General features: G+C 47.9%; 1 protein-coding gene across 3 annotated transcripts in view; it reads right to left on the bottom strand.

The window, feature by feature from the left end:
• Nucleotides 1–1649: 1649 nt before the first annotated feature.
• SCFD2 (sec1 family domain containing 2) overlaps nt 1650–20394 on the bottom strand; it is a 399917-nt gene continuing 381172 nt past the window's right edge. Inside the window, exons 8-9 of one of the 3 annotated variants that reach the window (XM_068542982.1) lie at nt 14874–14993; nt 1650–4648 (exon numbers count right to left, since the gene is read on the bottom strand). In XM_068542982.1, coding sequence (XP_068399083.1) covers nt 4556–4648; nt 14874–14993 — 213 coding nt within the window. In that variant the 3' untranslated portion in view covers nt 1650–4555. Of the gene's footprint in view, nt 4649–12315; nt 13130–13362; nt 13416–14873; nt 14994–20394 lie in introns of those variants that run through there. The other 2 variants (XM_068542983.1, XM_068542984.1) reach the window with 2 other exon arrangements.

Below are 20394 nucleotides of genomic sequence, written 5' to 3'. Positions count from 1 at the left end.
CTGATGGAAGTCTTTGTCGTTGGGTAACGCTGTAATGGAGGGGTCTGGGGTCGACGGAGCCATATCCATAGGCCCCAGCCCTCTGGGGACAACCCCTGGCTGCCGCACCTCCAAACACCTGCCGTGTGCGCTATGTTTGCCGGGAAGCAGACTCCAGAAGGAGGGTTTACAAAAGTGGAAGTCAATCGCTAAGGAGTATTTACACCTCTATAATTGTGTCTGTGAAGAGTGGCTGATGAGATCCTTGGCAGAAGGCTTGCATCTGTCTGTGCTTGTTTTGGCTCTGGCCAGCCAGGGTTTAGGTGGTGAACACTCAGACCCAGGCGGAGAGAGGAGGAACCACAATAAACACCCAGCTCGGCCTTTTAAGCCACCTTCAGGTGGCTGATATCTGGCGGGGGGGGGCACTCCCTTTAGAACTGGCGCATCTGGATGAGGCTGAAGTGGTTCAGTCGGGGTGTCAGTCTCAGAGTCCACATAACCACTCTGTGGCCAACCTTAGGGATGGAGAAAGTTCCATCAGGGACAGGGCTCCGCGTGGGCAATCATTAGACATTAACTGCCAGTAATGGTGATTCTTCTGTGCTCTTAGCCAGCTTGCCACGTGCCATGTTCTAAATGCTTTCCACGTATTAACTCTTTTAATTCTCACAACAACTCAACGTGGTGTGTCCCATCATTGTCCAATTCATAGTCACCTGAGACCAGGAGAAGTGAACCATTGTGCGGAGGAGGCAGGATTGGAACCCAAGCCATGGGATGGGGCTCCAGGCGCTGCTCCTGGCCTCTGGGCTGTATCATCCTGGAAGTAGGTGGGACCAGGGTATTATTCCTCCTCTGTTTTCTCATCTCCTTGTGGACCCCGGGAATGCTTCCAGATTTTCTCTTCATTTGACATTATCCGCCTTTTGAGACTTTATCATTTTGTGGAGTGAGTTCCTTGGTGTCCTCAGCAGTGAAAACCCACATTCCTTGGTGTCCCGTGCAGGCTGTGTTAGGGATGGCGTCCCCCTACAGCAGCCCTCTCATGAGGTAGGTACCACTCATTATTATCAGGATTTACAGATGGAGGCACTAGGGCTTGGAGAGGTACACACTGCTGGGAGTGGCAGAGCTGAGACTTAAACCCAGACAAAACTATGGAGCTCTGTTCTAACCACTGCTCCTTCATAGGACACCAAGAGCACGATCGTTTCTCCCTCACCCCCTCCTTTCCCGGGCAGTGAGCCCAAGAAGAAGGCAATGCCAGAGACGTTTTGGGAAGCTCCGCCCAGGGGCCCGATGTGCTACTTCCAGAGTCCCCTCTCTTTTCTTACCTGGTGAAGGCTCTTTGCAGGATTTACACCAAGTCGTGCCTCCTATCTTCTTATTCAAACCAAACTCTGATCCCCACCATCTTCTTTCAGCTCACATTTCCTCCAAAGCCTTCTGCTACCTGATCGTCTGCCTAGCTCAATTCCTCCAACCAGCGACCACAGAGATGGAAAAAGACGATTATAAACTAAACTTTTGATGTTCCCCCCATCACTCAGAGACTGCTTTGGACCATATTTAATCTAGTACTGAGAGCATTTTCAGGACACAGTAACTGCTGAATGATAATATTTACAATCAGAAACTTCCTCTGTTTATCATTTCAGATGAGAAGCTTTTGAATATTTTTTTATAAAAGAGAAAATTAACTTGTAAAAATACATTCAAGGCACAGAAGTAAAACACAAATACATGTCTACTGTGAAACATATTCAAATGACACAAATATATTGAGAGCGAGATGTTCCCTTTTCTTAGTCCTCCTATAATATGCTGCTTCCCAGAGGGAACCACTTGTTAGCAGTTTGGTTTTTGTACTTCCTGCAAGTTTCCTTTGCATATAGACATATGGTTTAAAACTTAACCTCGGGAATTACCTGGCGGTCCGGTGGTTAGGACTCTGGGCTTCCACTGCAGAGGGCCCGGGTTCCGTCCCTGGATGGGGATCTAAGATCCTGCAAGCCATGGGGCAAGGCCAAAAAACAAACACCAAAAAAACAAAACACTGATCCTTGAGCAGATCCTCACACAGGGCCCGAATGTCAGGAGAAGCACCAGCTGCACGTTCTGTGAGAGCCATGGAGTCCAGGATGCGCCTCTCTCCTTCCCCATATCATGGCCAGAACCTCTCGGAGTGCCTGGCACATACCGCTGGATAGTGGGGAATGAAGGAATGATTGAACGAATGAATGAATGCAGATTGGAGACACACAACAGGTTACTTCTTTTTTTTTTAAATTTATTTATTTTATTTTTGGCTGCATTGGGTCTTCATTGCTGTGCACGGGCTTTCTCTAGTTGCGGCGAGCGGGGGCTACTCTTCGTTGCGGTGTTCAGGCTTCTTGTTGCAGTGGCTTCTCTTGTTGCGGAGCACGGGTTCTAGGCGCGTGGGCCTGATTCAGTAATTGTAGCACATGGGCTCAGTAGTTGTGGCTCGCGGGTTCTAGAGCGCAGGCTCAGTAGTTGTGGCGCAAAGGCTTAGTTGCTCCACGGCATGTGGGATCTTCCCGGACCAGGGCTCGAACCCGTGTCCCCTGCATTGGCAGGCGGATTCTCAACTACTATGCCACCAGGGAAGCCCCCAGGTTACTTCTTTATTTTTAGAAAAGAGTGATCTTTGCTTTAATGATCATCTCTTTGGGGCTATTTGCCATTTTCTTCCTTATTCAAATTCAAACTTTTAAGTGAGTGGAATGGAAGAAGCATCCGAGGTCTCCAGTATTTCAGCACCGTGAACGAACTGGTGTTAGGTGGAAAACGTACTTGGACAAAATAAAGAACGTTGGTGTCTAGAAAACCTGCTTCAATGACATCTCAAAATGATTTCCAACTTCACAGTTTTCTCATAACACTGTTTTGTAGAGAACTAAAAGCAGAGGCACGTGAGTGTTTTGGTTTACATTTTATTTCCTCTGTTTAATCCACACTAGCCACTATTTTGCAGCTTTATCTCTTTATTACAAACTTCTTTTAGAGATGTTAGAAATTTCCATGAACTATACACCTACAAATGTGTGGGTTCCAAGCAGTTCATTTTTGCTGGAGTTCTTATATAATTTCACTCTGTCAGTCTAGGTTTTTCTGTTATGGCTAGAAGGAAGAGTTAGACTCACAGAAAAGAAAGCTTTATACTTCTATAGAAATGTGAAATCACAAAAGTCACAGGGGGTGAGGTTCCAACCTAGACTCCCTGGACTAGATATCTTTATTGGGGCCTTCCTTGGGGAGGAGAGGAAACCTTTTACAGGCAGGCACAGCCCTCCAATCAACCTCTCTCCCACTCCTGTTCCAAGCAGGCTGGCAGCCCTGCCCAGTAAGCAAACTGGAACAATGCAGCCCTTTGTACAGGCAGGCGATTTACAACACAGGCAGACAATCAGCACTGCCCTAGCCGCTACCCCTCCCTTCTGGCCTTTTCAGAAATGTCTCAGATCAAGAGAGAAACAAAGCCTCAGATCCTATTTGCAGCATTCCCTCCTCAGCTATATAATCTTAAAAACCAAACTTTCCTCACACTCATGATTCTAAAGCATGGGTAACCTCTCCTTGAGCAACTGCAGATCAGACGTCTTGTAATCTACCAATACTCACCAACAGGCACTCATTTAGAATGAATGAACTTGCAGGTGGAATCAGAAAGTTCACAGAGAAAGAGTTAAGGATAAAGGGGAATTATCATGAATTAGGCCAGCTGAAAGGCAGTTTGATGCCTTTAGAAAAAATGAAATTTTTTTTTTTTTTTTTTTTTAAGAATCTCAGCAATGCCAACAAAGTACTTCACCGTGTGGGCATCAAGATCCTTTGGGCAAAGCAACCTAAGTGTCCATCGACAGATGAATGGATAAAGAAGATGTGCCACATATATACAATGGAATATTACTCAGCCATGAAAAGAAACGATATTGAGTTATTTGTAGTGAGGTGGATAGACCTAGAGTCTGTCATACAGAGTGAAGTAAGTCAGAAAGAGAAAAACAAATACCGTATGCTAACACATATATATGGAATCTAAAAAAAAAAAAAAATGGTTCTAAAGAACCTAGGGGCAGGACAGGAATAAAGATGCAGACGTAGAGAATGGACTTGAGGACACGGGGAGGGGGAAGGGGAAGCTGGGACGAAGTGAGAGAGTGGCATGGACATATATACACTACCAAATGTAAAATAGATAGCTAGTGGGAAGCAGCTGCATAGCACAGGGAGATCAGCTCGGTGCTTTGTGACCACCTAGAGGGGTGGGACAGGGAGGGTGGAAGGGAGACGCAAGAGGGAGGGGATATAGGGATATATGTATACGTATAGCTGATTCACTTTGTGATACAGCAGAAACTAACACACCATTGTAAAGCAATTATACTCCAATAAAGATGCTAAAAAAAAAAAAAAAAGATCCTTTGGGCATAATTCAGTCATACCCACGATTAGTAACAGGGACACTGGTTTGGGAGGCATATCTTGGATGGGGATAGATAATAGTATTGGGATTTCCAGCTCGGGTAGGTCTCCTCTTGTCAGCAGATGCTCAGAAGCCAAGGTCTGGATGCAGCCGGTCAGTTGTGAATAACAGTTCAGGGATGTTAGTTGGCTTCAGGAGTCGCGTGGACAGCACGATTACCTAACAACGGGAGGGGCAAACACACCGCAGACAATTAGGAGAGCCACTCCCAGCTTATTAGATGATGAGAAATAAAATGCAACACATTTCTTTGGGGGAAGGCATGGAGTGGGTACTGTGGAGAAAAAGGCAGAAGGCAGCAGCTTGAATGCCACCGGATGCTAGCGTCCTGGGTGTAAGGAAGGGCGCTCAGGCTGGGAAGGATGGCCGGCGGGACGGTGGGCTGCGTCTGCTGAGCCTTTAACCAGTGGGCACTGAGCAGGGCTGAGCCCAGCCACCACCTTGCTGCTGAATTGAACTTGATCAGACCGTTGCTTTGTGATCCAGTAATGTGATCTCAACAGAGAGGTCTCTTCCTCTTCTAGGGAGCCTTTGCTCCTTCAGGGAAAGAGAGAAGGCACACTCAAGAGCTGGCTGTTGCTGTGGGTGATAATGATGATGGCTGTATTAATTTCTTCGTACCCAAAACTTCAATAACAGAAAGTTATTGTCTCGCACTTCTGGAGGCCAGAAGTCCAAGAGCAAGGTGTTGGCAGGGTTGGTTGCTTCTAAGGGTTGTGAGGGAGAATCTTCCGTCTTAAGCTCCCTTATGTCTTCACATTGTCTTCCCTCTACGTGTGTCTGTCTCTGTGTCCACAGTTCCCCTTTGATAAGGACACAGTCATATAGGATTAGAGCTCACCCTAATGACCTCATCTTAATTTGATCATCTGCAAAACCTATTTCCAAATAAGGCCACATTCACAGGTACTAGGGGTTCAGACTTTAACATCTTTTGGGAGGGACACAATTCAACCCATAACAATGATGATAATAATGATGATATCTGCTAATATTTATTAGTTCTTACGGTGGGCCAGGCACTGAGGATGATCTCATTTAATATCCATTTAATCTTCATAACCACCCTATGAGGTAGGTACATACATTATTCCTATTTTGCAGATAAGGAAAATAAAGTACAGAAAGGTCAAGCAACTTGTCCAAGGACACACAAGAAGCAGAAGCAGTTGAGTCAGGGTTCCAACCCAGGCAGGCTGGCTTCAGCGTCCGGGTGTCTGTGTGGTCACTCCTCTGGCGTCAGGGGCTCTGGGAAGGCCGCTGACTCCCCTAGTCCACACGGACCTTTGGGCCTCTCTGGCCTGTCGTCGTGATGTCCCTTCCTGCTTCCCTGAGACTGGGCCGTTCTTCTGGGGCAGATTTCCCTCTGCAGCACTGGGAGAGCTCGTTCCCCAGGGCTGGGCCGGGGCAGTGATGCGCTCTGTCAGGCTGGTGAGGTTTTGCCCAGGCAGGGGTTGTACACCCAGTAGATAAGGAGGTGACTATGGGAAGTGGGAAGGAGGTATGAGTCAGATGCCAGAGCCCAGCCCCTGAGCGGGGCGGGGGTCACAGGTCGGCAGCAGGCCTGGCTTCAAGGGGCCACACCGCCTGGCCAGGCCTCTTGCGGGGAAGCAAGTTGGCACTCACACCTCACTCTCTACCCCTCCCACCCCGCAAAGCTATCCCAGGTGGAACCAAACCAAAGAATTAACCAACTCACTGGCCAAAACCAGAGCCTACGCTCCAATGTGGAGGAAAAGCAGAGGGAGGGGAGGAGAGAAGGAAGCATTTTATAATTTCCTTGTGCTTGTTGTTGTTAAAGAAATGAGGTTATTAAAAAGTTTTCTGTTTAAAACAAAAATTAATCTTTGAAAGCAGTGATGTTACTATTTTTTGAAAGAGAATTATCCTTGAAAATATATGGCTAATGTCAGCCAAGTCATATTTTTGGCAGAAAAAAATACACTGCAATCTGTGCTCACATTTTTCCTAGAAAGCCATGTGATGAGAGTTTGGGGGCCGATAGTGAATATTAGCACCCCCTTATCACACGGTGTAGATACCATGTGAATATGTGGCTCTGGAGAGAGAGGAGAGGGTCTCTACTCACTCCTCGGGGTCTTCTGGGCCAAGTCCAACAGATGGTTGAGAATGGCAGTGCCCAGACCAGCACGCTCACCAGATGCTAGTAGAGCCCGGCTCCACCGCTGATGGGCTACATGCCCTGGGGAAGGTCACTTCACCTGCAGCCTCACTCTATCCTTCCCAGAAGAAAAACAACAGCCCCGAGCTTGTAGCATTGTGGCAAGGATTACATAAGGCCACGTGCGTAGAGCACGTGAGGTGCTCAGCAATTCTGAGCTGCTATTTTATTGTGTTTTGTGATTGGGTCATAGGCCTCCTTTTGAATCGTATGAAAGCTAAGAACTCTCTAGAAAAATATGCATATGTGTACACACAAGATTCTGAATATAGTTTTAGGGGAGGTTTAGGTGGATAACTAGGATTCATAGACCACAAGTTAAGAAACCCTTATTCAGATATTTTTAAAAATGCACACATAAAGACAAAAACCCTTTGCACAAGAATAGACTCTTGAGAGGTAGGAGAGGCCAGGGAAGCTAATGGCCACAGCCCCTCCCCTGCCCTCCTGCTCGCCAGGCTCCACCACCGCTGCCAGCCCCTGGGGTCCTTAGTGCCAATGCCAAGACGGTGAATTCCTCTCTGGCTGAGGTGAGGGCAAGTGTAATGGCTAGAGTGAGTCCCACAGGATGGTTAAGACTTATTAACAGGGTTGAGGAACCTGGAGGGGAAAGGCTGTAGACTCAGTTGATGTGGACATTTCTAGAGCAGTGATAACTAAGCTAAAAGAATCTGTCACTCTCAGGCCGTGTGCTGGGTTTTCAGTCATGGTTGACAGTGACTACGGGTTCAGTCACCTCCACTGAGCTGGAACCAAGGACCAGGACCCTCACATCTAGACAAATGGGTATTTAGACAGCATCAGGGCTAAACCAGAGGGTGTCTGGGGCATGCCCTGTGGAGGGCTAAAAAGAAGCAGATGGAAAACAAAGGCAGCCTGTGAAGTAACTGAGGGGGTCTTTGAGGAGGGGAGGAAAGGAGGAAGCTGAGACCAAGGACTCTCGCCGGATAGTACAGTCATTAAGAACACAGCCTTAGGAGTGTCCAATTTGAGCTGGGCCCCAGCTGGCCACCTGCCAGACGATGGACCCTGGAGAACTTGCTTAATCACTCTGAGCCTCAAGTCCTCATCTATAAAGTGGGAATAATGATATCCACCTCACACGATTATCATGAGGATCAAGTGTGAACATATATATATAATATTTAGCACAATGACAGGCTCTGGAGGGGCTTAAAATGGTACCTGCTATCATCGTCTTCATTATCATCACCATCTTCACTATTCTCATCCTCTGCTGCATTCCCTCTATTCAGCTCACAGCAGTCATTGGGGTGGATTCAGAGGAGATAAACGTGCCAGAGCCATCTTCCCCAAGTGTAAATCTGATTGTATTTACTCGTAGGTTTAAAATCCTGACTGCCTTCTCTCCACCATTTATAAGCCTGACCCACTGCTGTGGAATAGAATAAAGAAAGAAGAATGAAAGAAATAAGGACAGCCTAAGAGACCTCTGGGACAACATAAAATGTACCAACATTCATATTATAGGGGTCTCAGAAGGAAAAGAGAGAAAGGGCCTGAGAAAATATTTGAAGAGATAATAGCCGAAAACTTCCCTAACTTGGGAAAGGAAACATTCTCAAGTCCAGGAGGCACAGAGAGTCCCATACAGGATAAATCCAAGGAGGCACACACCAAGACACATATTAATCAAACTGACAAAAATTAAAGACAAAGAGAAAATATTAAAAGCAACAAGGGAAAAGCAACAAATAACATACAAGGGAATCCCCATAAGATTATCAGCTGATTTTTCAGCAGAAACTCTGCAGGCTAGAAGGGAGTGGCAGTATATATTTAAAGTGATAAAAGGGAAGAACGTACAACCAAGAATACTCTACGCAGCAAGGCTCTCATTCAGACTGGATGGGGAAATCAAAAGCTTTACAGACAAGCAAAAGCTAAGAGAAATCAGCACTATCAGACCAGCTTTGTAACAAATGCTAGAGAAAACTTCTCTAGAAGGAAAAGAAAAGGCCACAACTAGAAAAAGGAAAATTACGAATGGGAAAGCTCAAGAGTAAAGGCAAACATACAGTAAAGGTAGGAAGTCATCCAGACACAAATATGATATCAAAATGCAGGATATTGGAAATGCATTTGAAATTAAGAGACCAGCAACTTAAAACAATCTTGTATGTATATAGACTGCTATATCAAAACCTCATGGTAACCGCAAACCAAAAATCTGAAAGTCCAACTGTCTTAGAGAGCATTCTAGGACTTTAGAGACTGATGGCTGCTCAGCACTCCACACCCCACCCCCTGGCCACCACACACCCCTCACCACTGGTTCCACATTCCAGCCACCCTAAATGATTTGCAGTTTCACAAATGGCACTTTGGGGATGCTTCTTCATCTGGAACGAGAGTTCCCAACTCTTTGCCTGAAGTCCTCTTAATCATCCATCAATAATCCACTCAGGCATCACCACCTCCCAGAAGCCTTCCCAGACCACTCCTCTCTGAAGACTGAGGATGTTCCCATGGCTGTTGGTATCACATTGTATTCCTGTTTCTTTGTTGTGTGCTGGCACAGTGCCTGATACCTAGCAGGTCCTCGATATAGTGAGTTAGCCAATGACTGATTAAATGAATGAACAAAAACAAGACTAGGAAGGAGGCAGTGAGTTTAGCCAGCAGGAAGTTTTTCACACCAGGGGGCTCTGGTATCTCAAATAGCTCTGTGTAAATTTGTTTCAAATCAATTCAGCTGAAAACCCACTTGTCTAAAATTCTGATTTTGAAGAACAAGCAGGATCACACCACTAACATTTCCCTTATAGTATGATAGCTGATGGTCCTTAAGCATTTTCACATCTTAGGCGTCTTTTGTTCTTCAGAACGCTTTTGAGCATTTCCTGTTTCTGAGCCTATTCAACTAAAAGCATTTCTGCCTTATTTGACTGAAATAGTCCTTAAAATTATAAAAAGTTAGCTAAATGGGGGGAAACGGCACTCAAAAATGAAAAAGAAAATGCTTAAAGCAATCTGAAATTGGCCTGTCGGATATGAAATTTAAATTTTACAAACATAGTCATCAAATGTGTGATATGAGGCAAATTAAGCACTAGAGCTCCTTTCGGAGGATTGGCTTTTTCCCAGGCAACCAAGGGCACTGATGAAAATTTCCATCGGGGAGGCAAGGGCGAAGGACACCAGGGTGCCTCTGAACCAAGCCCCTAAAAAGCTGCCTCTGGGGCTCCACACAGGCTCTCTACTCCAGCTGAAGGAGGGGCATCTTGTCTCTGTGCTCAGCCCACCCTGGCTCCTGCAAGAGTGACCCAGCCTGCTAGCTTTCTCTCCACCTTCCGCTTCTCTGGGCCATAACTTGTAGGTGCCAGCATCGTCCTGTTCCATTTCTGCTGAACAGGGGGAAGCCGGCAACCCAGGATTTAGACTCCATATCCCTCTGGTTTCTAACATTGTGAAGTGAAAGGAGAGGGGGGTAAAAATAGTTTTTCTCTATTTTTCTTTTGACCTTGGGAGATGCTTCCCAGTAAAAGCGACTAATACGCACAGATACCAACACGCATATTCATCCAGCTGATGAACTGGTTTTGGAGCACATGTCAGATTCAAGGCACCACGCACCCCCATTAGCACAGGTGCTGCACGTATACATGCACGTACACACGTGTGTTAAACATAAAATGTTTGTATCGTTAAACCAATGGGACAGTGGATTGATTAAACAGACATGACGGAGCTTTCTGGAAAACTCACTGCCTTCTCATTGCCTGAGGGGTGAGTGTGGTGTGCTTAGGCTCTCCTAAGGAACCCGATGAGATTTCAGATGCCTCCTCACTTTTGTCCCTCCTGATGGTTGTTTAAAAAGAAGAACAACAACAAGAACAAAAACCTTCCACTGCAAATGACTTCAGTGTTGTTACGAGGATTGCTACAAATATCAAAGACACATGAAGTGCGTAGGAATGAAGGGTAATGTTAAGAGGAACAATATGAACATGTGTAATGCCGTCTAATATTTCAAATTATAAGGCCCTAAGCTAACTCAGGTAAAAAGAAAAATTGTGAATCTCACTGACATTTTTCTTAGAGTAAGAAACTTCAGAACAAATTAAATGTAGACCAAAAAAAAAAAGGAAGTCGCTTGACACTTCTCTTTGGGGCTTCAAATTTTAGAATAACCTGGAGCCAAGGTTTACAGCCAGGATTTAGGTATCCTTGCACCTCCACAGTTGTGCAAAATTGTATGCGTATGAGCATATTTCTGGGTCTAATTTTTTTTTTCTTTTACATTCTCACTAAATGTTCAGCTCCAGAAATGTAGTGTGGCTGGGCAACGTGCACTAGCCCACGAAGAGCTGTGATGGCAGGGTCGGCTTGGTCACTCGGTCTTCCTCTGTTTCCTGAGCTGGCCTTTCCCTGTATTTTGTGGAAGGGTCCCTCCCTGTTACTTTCCTCCCACAATTGCAGGCTTCTGCTGGCCTCTTGGCCATGACCCAGCTACAGGGTTCAGCCTGCAGAGCTGTCTGGAATGAGAGAGGCCGGTGCTGAGCACACGCACCCCAGACCAGGGCAAGCCTGCAAAGTCTCCTGCTCATGGCTGTGGCTGTTTGCAGTGGGGTTGAGAGGTTGCCTCTTTGATCCTTTTTTTTTTGTAGTCAGGAAAGAGGGCCTTCTCCAGCTGCCCACTTTCTCTCAGCATGTTTACCAAGAACCACAGATGGAGAGTGGAGAAAACACCCCATTTTAGAGTATAACAACCGTCCTCTAGGACTAGCAGGTGCCAATGTGGTTTCTGGATTCCACTGTTTCATGCTATCCTTACCATTTTTTGTAAAAGAGAATTCATTTCTGGATGTGCCTTAAGTGACTTCTATCAGCAGTTTCCTTTGAAGAGCAGATCCCCGAATGCCTTGCAAATCTCAGCTCACCAGCCTTCTCCTCCAGGGGAAGCTGGTGCCATCTGAAGGAACCTCTTGCCTCCAAGCCCCCAGGTATTCCCATCACAGCACCTGCCAATGTTCCCGGAACACTCATGTCTAGCTGGAGCTTCCGTGTTTAATGTCAGTCAATCACTTACTATCAGAATGTAAGTTCCATGAAAGCAGGAATGAGTCTGGCTTGGTCACCGCCCTATCCTCAGCACAAAGAACAGTGCTTGGCACAGAGTAGATGCTCAATAAATGTTTACTGGATAATCGACTAATCCAGTTTAAGAGACTGTAAGTTCCTGTACCTGGGTCCAAAAAGCACCCATGTTGATATACAGTAGGTATGGATCATAGCAATTGATACAAAAGACAGAGTGGTTTTAGTTGTCCATAATCCCAGAATCAGTAACAGGTTGGTGTGTCTCCAGAAAAGCTGCTTTTATCTTATGCTTCAATAATGCAAGTACAGTTTCTAATATTCAATATGCAATGAATAATCATGACAGCTGGTGCCAGATCCTGTTTGAGGGATTAAAGTAAGTGCAAAGTCCTGAGGCTGGAGGGGAGCAGGCCAGCGGAAGGGTGGTAGGAAAAGAAGGCCCAGCGGCAGGGAGGGGCCGTGGTAGGAGGAGGAGGTGGCCCCAATGCCTCTGCACTGATCAGCCCGTGGCAAGGGCGCTCAGCTGTAAGTGAGCATGAGAGGGAGAGACCTGGGGGGCCAGGAGAGCCGCCCGGGAGCTGAGGCACTCAGCTCCACGGCACGGGCTAGGGTGGGGAGGCTGGAAGAACTGAAGATACTCGGTTTGGAGAAGAGTGGTCCTGGGGGAGGACCTGTGGAGGAGGGAAGAGCCTGATCTGCTTGTAGATTCTGTGTGGCCCAGGAGTTAGAGGCAGCAGTGGTGAGCGAGAGCCCAGATGGGGCGGATTTGGATTCGGCAGGAGGAAAGAGTCCTAACAGCCAAGGCCTCCAGGACTCAGGTAGGCCGCAGGGGGAGGGGCAAATCCTCATCCCTGGGGACCTTTAAGTGGAGGCTGGAGTTTAAAGACAGAAGTATCAACACGTACATTATGGCTGATTACATGGAGGGCAAGTCAGAGTCACTCTCCGTTGCCGACGTGTCTTTGGGGGTGTGCTGGTGCGCAGGTTCAGAGGGACCTGCCCCTTCAGTTAGCTCCCAGGGCTACTCCGACAGAAGTCTAAGCAGGCGACAGATCTGGGACGCCTGCCTGTTCATGTACAGCTAGAGCGGCCAGGCCTCATTCCTGCTGCTCCTCTGAAGGTTGTGGAGCTGGCCCTGTCTCAGCTCTGGGCTGACTCAGCTGCCAGTCTGTGGCGGTCTAATAACGGGAGCTCTTCCTCCACAGGTGTCACGCCAGCAAACAGGCAGGCAGTCCACTTCCATTCACAGACTTGGAGAGGAAGGTACTACAGTAAGTACCTCCGCTCTGGAATCTTCCTAGGCCCTGGTAACTCTTCAGGGGCAACTCTGTGCACAAAAGACAGGCAGCAGGCAAGGCCGCTCCTTAAGCCCCAGGTTCTCTGAGCCACTCTCTCTGCAGATGATTGAGGACAAGGTCGGTCAGATTGCAGCCGAGCCGCTGAGCCACTACAGATTTCAGGTCTCTGCTGTCAAACTCAGGTCACACGGCTTTGAAGACATCTGCATTTTAGCCTTTTAGAGTGGGGATTAACACGTCTATCAGGCTGTTAACAATGCATCGCTGTTCGGAAGAGCTAAGAATTTGGTTCACCATGTTAGGGGCAGTGAGAAGTGTGCTTTCTGATAACAAAGAATGTCTTGCTCAAAAAGGCAACTGCTCACCAAACAGATCCTGAACACTGCGGACAGAGAGGGTGTGAGACGAGGCAGAATTTACCACTTTATCAGAAATTCCATCAGCTATGACCATGACAGCTGTGAGTAACGGTAGAAATGGTCACAGCCAATGACTGGTCACTCCCTCGCTCAAGAACATACCATGGCTCCCTAGATACAGGTCACCTTCCTAAGTAGGGTGTCTGGAGACCCTCAGAAACCAGGCCTTCTCTACGTCGTCAGGTGTCCTGGCCACCCTGACAACACCAAGCCAGTTCTCCTGCCTCACATCAAGCCGTCAGGCCACAAGGCTTCCGGAACTCCTGCCCTGTGCTCAGGCCTGGGAAGGCCCAGCCTTTGTCCTCCAGGAATTCGTGTTTGCTTGAGGAGGCTCGGTCAGCGACGGGAGGCAGTCAGTGCTGCGCTACGGAGTACAGACTACGGATGCCAGCAGAGATGGGGGCTCCTTGGCTGGCTGAGTGCGTATACACAGAGTGGGTGGAGGTGGCAGACAAGGGCACCTGTACACTGTCCCCCACCCAGACCAGCAGCCAGGCGTGGCTGGAATAGCCCCTGGGTTCCGTGCGCCTGTGGTGGACAGTTCCCCACGTAAGCCAGGGTCCTACCTGAAGCACTGCGCTGGCGTCTCTGTTCTGCTTTCTCTAAACCACAGAAAGCCGCTGGCTGCATGCAGACATGGCAAAGCTGAAGACAGGCCCCAAAAGCAAGTCTCAACTGGGCGGTGGGGGGGGCGGCGAGGGTCAATGGGAAGGTGTCCCAGGCTCCCGGTCCCCCAGCAGGACAGTTCTGAGGCTCTTCAGCCCCCAGAGGACAGAGCCCCGGTTGCCCATAGCAGTAAGCAGCCAGGCAAGGCACTCTTTTCCCAACCACCCCGCCCCGTTGCCTAAAGGAGAAAACTGAGGGCTTTTCTCACTCCAATCACCTGGCTAGTAAAAGGTGGAGGGAGGATGCAGACTCAGGCCTGGAAAACCTAGAGGGCTGTGTCTTAACCACCGGGCATGTGCGTGGGGAGGGAGACGGGACCTGGCAGGAGGCTACAGAGGAGAAAGATACTACACTTGTCATTGTCACGACAATGGGCCTTCCCAAACTCCTCCAGCCCCGTCCTCTCCCTGCTACAGGGCGGAGATGGTCCCTGGGAGTCACCCTCAATTATCTGGAGCCTGGAAAGCAGCCAAAACTCTTGAGTAACTAAGCACTGATTGGACGCCAGAGACTACAAGCCCTTTAGGAATCGGGAATAGCACTTCAGCACTTGCCACCCAGAGGTAGGAAAGGTCTCCCCCTTCCCTCCACCCACACCAGGTCCTGGCTCTGGAACAGGCAGAAGGAGCAGGGGGAAAGAAGGCGGGGGATGGAGATAGGGAGTGCTGGGGAGCCTAATGCAGGCCCCGGCCCGCCCTCCCCACTCCTGCCTCAGGCCTCCCGTTCAGATCATATCACTGAGGACTCACTCGTACCTGGGTTCCTGGCTTCAGGGATGGCACAAGGTCTTTGATCATTTTGGCTTCCGAGACTGTGACCCCGCCCACCACGAAGAGGATCAGGAGAGGGTGGTCGCTGGGATGAGGCCGGCTCACCTGCAAAACAAACCATCCCCGGCGTCAGAGGCGTCTTCAGGTGAGATGAACAACCCTTAGAGAGGGTATGATCTGTTAGGGGTCAGATGTGTTAGCGGTCTGTGAGCTCACTGACCAGGAACACGCACGGCATGTCACCTTCCGACAGCCCTTTCAATAAATATTTTACTGCAAGCAAAGTTAAAGGAGTGGGCACTATTAAATAAGCAGAGAAGTCTGAGGGCAACTTCCCTTCCTATTCGGTCTGCAGGTCTCAGCATAAACGAGCTCCTGCCTTACAGAGCTCCGTGCATCTCCTTCCAAGCATGTGCCACAGCCTGGGGTCATCGTCTCTCCCCTGACGGCTGTCTCCTCTAATGGAACACAAACTCCACGAGGCGGTGATCTTGTCTGCCTGGCTCACTGCTAAATGCCCAGCGTGCCGAGTGCAGTTTCTGGCCCAGAGCAGGTGCTCAGTAAATGTCTGTGGAATTGACGGATGGTTAGAGCCCTAGGAGGGGGCGGTGGAGAGTGCACAAAGATGCAAGAGCCCTGCACCCACCCTCGAGTGCACACTTCACGCCCTTACCTTCTGCAAACCAGCCTCAGCTGAGGTTGGCTGAGGTTGGCCTCAGCCAGAGCTGAGGACCTGCTCTGCGTGCAACACTGCACTGGAGGTCGTGGAGAATTCCTCCTGGTGCCTCATGATTTCACCAGTGAGGCAAAGTATTATAAAACAGCTAAAATGAGAATGTCTCCCAGTAACCTCTCAGGAAATGTGCAAGGCCAACATGTAGACATAGTGACTAACTGAAGGGGATGAGAGAGGGTTCCTGAAGACAGTGTGTTTGAGCCCTACCTGGAAGCCCGGGATGGTTCGGTGAGGAGTGGGCAGGAGTGGTGTGAGCCGAGCACCACAGGCAAGCGGTCACCAGGTCGGGGGAGCAGGCCAGAGGCCCAGCCGGGACAGCAGCATGGAGTCATTATGGGAAGGATGCTGTCAGCTGCCTGCGTGGCCACTGAAGCCAGAGGTGGGAGAGACAGGCTTGACTCCAGCCAGGAGAGGGTAGACAAAGGCGGTAAATGTCGGTACTCATTCACACCCACTAACACACAAGCCATCTTTGGGCCAAGGGACGGTCCCCCAGAGCAGCAGCGGGGGGACATCAGGCCGACAGGAAGAGAGGAAGCCCCTGCTCTTACCCCAGCTCCAACTCCTTTCTCAATTTGGTTCTTTTGACTCCCCTGCCTAAATATACCCACTTTTCAATGTCTTGTTTTAAAAACACTTAAAAAGGTAATACATTAAGTATTTCCAGTTATATAAGTTGCTCCTTGGCTTCTGGAGAGGAAACTCAGAGTGGAGAGGGAGGGAGGGAGGTAGAGAAATAGGGGCATGGAGGGAGAGAAATGAAAGGCAGAAAGAAAGAAAGAAGAAAAAGTAGGTCTAAACTTTTTCAAAATGGGTGCTGGTGAACACTGAAAAAGTTAGAAAACTCTTTGATCTTTAGAAAAAAGACTCCTGACTCCTCACCCCACCCCCCAACCTTCTGCACTGTAGCTCCATCCCCTTGACTGCTGTCTCCCAGTCTGCGTACCACACACCCACGGCCATCCTGCTTTTGTTCCACTGTTCCCCTGGAACCGCTCTCACTGCAGTCACCAATGGCCATCATATGTAGGAGTCGATAGGCAGTTCTTTGTCTTCATTTATCTGGACATTTCTGTGGCATTTGTCACAGTTGATAACACCCTTCTTGGCTTCCACAATAGCACTCTCTCTTGGTTATTTCTTTCACCTTTCCACTGATGTCTTCTCAACTTTCTTCATAGGTTCCTTTTCTCAGTCTGCCCTTTAAGTGTGGATGCTCCTTAGGGCTCCATCTTTGGCCCCTTGCTCCTCTCACTTGAGGACCTCATCTACTCATATGCCTTCAATAATCTTTTATATGCTTCCCAAATCTATGTCTTTAGCATCACTATTGAGTTCCTGTGGCCATCTCCACCTGGATGCCTCCTGGGATCCCTAAACTCAACAGATTTCAAATTTGATGCATGATCTTTCCCCAAGTCTCTTCCTTCTGTTGACTTTCTAAGAGCATCACCTCCTTCACAGTCACCTGAGCCAGACCCTTGAGTCACCTTGGACTGTGCTGTCTTTTTCATCTCCCAGATCAAGTCCTGTTAATTCTTCCCCCTCCAATTCACTGATCTCTCCTTGATTTCCACTATCCCTGCTCTGGTCGGCTCTCATTCCTTCTTTACTAGATTATTGTTAGAGTCTTCTAATTTGTCTCCCTGCCCCTGGTCTGGCCCCCCACCCCCCCACCCCAATCCAGTCTCCTCATTCCTGCCTAAGTAAGCTTTCGAAAGTGCAAATATTTATTATTGAATTTTTGTGCATTATCTTATCCGATTGTGAAAAATCCTTAGGAGGCAAATACAATCATTGGCGTATTTTACAGATGGAGAGACTGAAGTTTACATGTCGTGACTAAACCGTGGAGCCAGGGGCCAAACTGCAGAGGCCACACTCTTAAACACCCCTCAGCTCCATCACATGTTCACATTCTTTCCGGGGAGTCTCCTAACTCTGATGGTAAAGTTCAGACTCCTCAATTCAGTATGTAAGGCTCTTCTCACATGGCTTTGCTGTATGCCTCTATTTTCATCTCCTCCATATACACTATTTGCTGGAGTCACTCACGAGGACTTGAGCCATCCATGAACGCAAGGTCTTTTTAAAAAAACTTTTTGTTAAACATACAACACTTTACTGAACATTTGCACTGAAAAGAGCATTTATCACAAGTGTTCAGTTCAATTTATTTTCACAAACTAAACAAATCTTTGTGACCGGTACCCAGATCAGGAAACAGAAAGCCAGCACTCTGGATCCCCACTCAGGCCCGCTTCGTGTCACTACCTCACCAAGGGGTAACTGCCATCTTGACTTCTAGCCACTCGATATCAGATTTAGTTTTGCTCAATGATATACCCTGGGGACTTGTCCATATTAGTAGGAAAGATCTTCGGCCCACAGGCATTGGTTGGGACCACACCAGTGGGTTCTGGCCTGTCTGTGCCCATGACATTCCAGTTATTAAACAGTTAGAGCACCAACTACGCCATCTTGTTTTATGTGGAATGGACAGTTTCCTCTGTGTAAAGTACCCCTGCCTCCCCTTCTTTACCTCCTTCCTTTTTACCCTCTTTAAAAGGCACCCTCGCCTCTAAAAAGTTCTCCCTAACCACCTCTCAACTCCTGCCCCATGACCCGAATCTGACAGATACCTCTGCCTTGGCCTTGTCACACCAGACTGAGACCTTGATAGACCTGCCTATCTCCTCTCCTAGACTGTAAGCTACTGGAGGGTAGGGACTGATCATATTTATCTTGGTATTTGGGGGTCTGAGCATAGAGCTAGCTCATGGTAAACTTTCAACAAATGTTGCATGAATAAAATGAATGAATGAATGAATGAATGAGGTCCACAGGTTAACTGGAGATATTCTTCTTTTCTTTGAGATCTTTTAGACACTCTCTCTTTGCTTTACGTGTGGTTCTTCCTGGCTGAGTAACTAACCGAGGTTCCTTCCAACCCTACAAACAATTGTTTCTCACTTAATGCTGGGACAGAAATACAACTGGCTCCAGAACTTCAAGTGGTACAGTATGTTCCCAAAGACATATGCTTTCCATAAGAGAGTCTGGACTCTGAAGTACACTGTGAGAATCTTGGAAGGATGTATTGAAAGATGAAAAGGAAAAAAGAAATGAACAGCAACAACAAAGAACAATACCCTTTGGCCAACGAATTGAGGAAATGTTGATTGTGGTACAAATTAACAGGCTCCATTAATGCATGTTGCTGTTTGCTATTTTGGTTTCTGTTTAGATTTATGTTTTGATACCAGATTTCCTTTTAGAACATGTCAAATCGGCAGGCTATTGGGAAGTGGAGTCTTTCCAGTCTTTTCCATCAGAATAACACATTCCTTATAATCAGCCACATTTGGCTGAGTCCCATTTGTATGTGGGTTCATGGTGTAAGGCACTTTGATGATGAAAGATTTAAGCATCATTACTGCCGTCACAAACACACAGATTAATAAAGCAAGTCAGACTCACTGCTCTTTCTTTGATTTTCTAAACCTTCGCCGGCTGGGATTTTAAGACATCGGGTTCTGGTCAGAGAAGATAGTTTCTCCCCACCATCCATCCAGCCTTTGAAGCAGGGGCTGCCGACACCTTCTCTGCAGCTGTGGCCCCGAGAGCACTCTTTGATGTCCTGATTGGTTCCTATGAGAAGGGTTTCCTCTGCTCCCCGTTTCTCTGGAGTTCTCCAGGCGTTCCAGGAACCCGGCTGCTGATTCTCCTCCAATCTGCTTCTCTACATGTGTGACTTACTTGTCCCCAGCACAGGCAAGGGTCAGGTCTCCCACCCTCTAACGATGGGCCGGGCCCCGTAGGAGGGAGACAGCGTAATGGGAGCGTTGGCCCAAAGGGCACTGGGCCCTGAGAGCCGCCGTGCTGACTTTGAAGGTGGCTTGGTAATGGCTTTTCTCCCAACAGGAGGTAGTAACAGCACTGCCGCACTGCCACCGCCACCGAACACTTCACGTCTAGCACAACTTTTTACTCATTTATTCATCCAGTCCACAAATATTTATTGAGCAACTACTATGGGCCAGACACTGCTCTAGGCACTGGGAACTCCACAGCGAACGAACCCGAGAAGACTCCCTGCTGCGCAGAGTTTATATTTTCGTTGGGGAGAGTGACAAAATACAAAAGTAAATTGGTAAGTGAAGAAGGTGATAAGTGTTGTGGAGGAAAATAAAGCAGGAGGTGGGGCAAGCATTACTCTGCACAGTCTTAGACTCTATGAAGTAGGTAGAAGCTCCATTTTACAGATAGAGACAGTGAGGCTTACAGAGGTGAAGTGACTTGTCCCAAGTTTTCCAATTCATAAGCCGTAGGGTTGAGACAGAAATCCAGGTCTGTCTCATACCAGAGTGGGATACATTCCACATGCTCTCATTTATAAACAGATTCTTCAAACTGAAAGCATTTTTACTAACTTTCATCTCTTAAAACTCTGTACTTTTAGTTCTTCAGCAACATCAGCCAATTACCAGTTTCCTCGTGGGTCTTTATTTAATCTCATCGCAAAGGCTGCCATCTGCCAGAGTCACTCTGCCATTAGCTCAGCCTCCCTGTTGCATTTGCTGCAGTGGATGGCTTCCCCTTTCCAGAAACTTCCTCCCCAGCCCTGTCTGCTTTCTAAGCCCTCTCAGTTTCTCTCCTTCCTCATGGATTCTCCTCTTGCTTGACCTGCCCCATCATGTACTGTGTTCCCGACTGCTTGGGCCTCTTCTCCCAAACACCGTCCCTGGGTGGCCCTATCCTGTCCACGGT

This window comes from Eschrichtius robustus, chromosome 4 (genome assembly GCF_028021215.1).
Source record: "Eschrichtius robustus isolate mEscRob2 chromosome 4, mEscRob2.pri, whole genome shotgun sequence".
NCBI classification, from domain to species: domain Eukaryota; kingdom Metazoa; phylum Chordata; class Mammalia; order Artiodactyla; family Eschrichtiidae; genus Eschrichtius; species Eschrichtius robustus.
The sequence above is the reverse complement of the archived record's forward strand: the minus strand, read 5'-3'. Positions and strand labels throughout refer to the sequence as shown.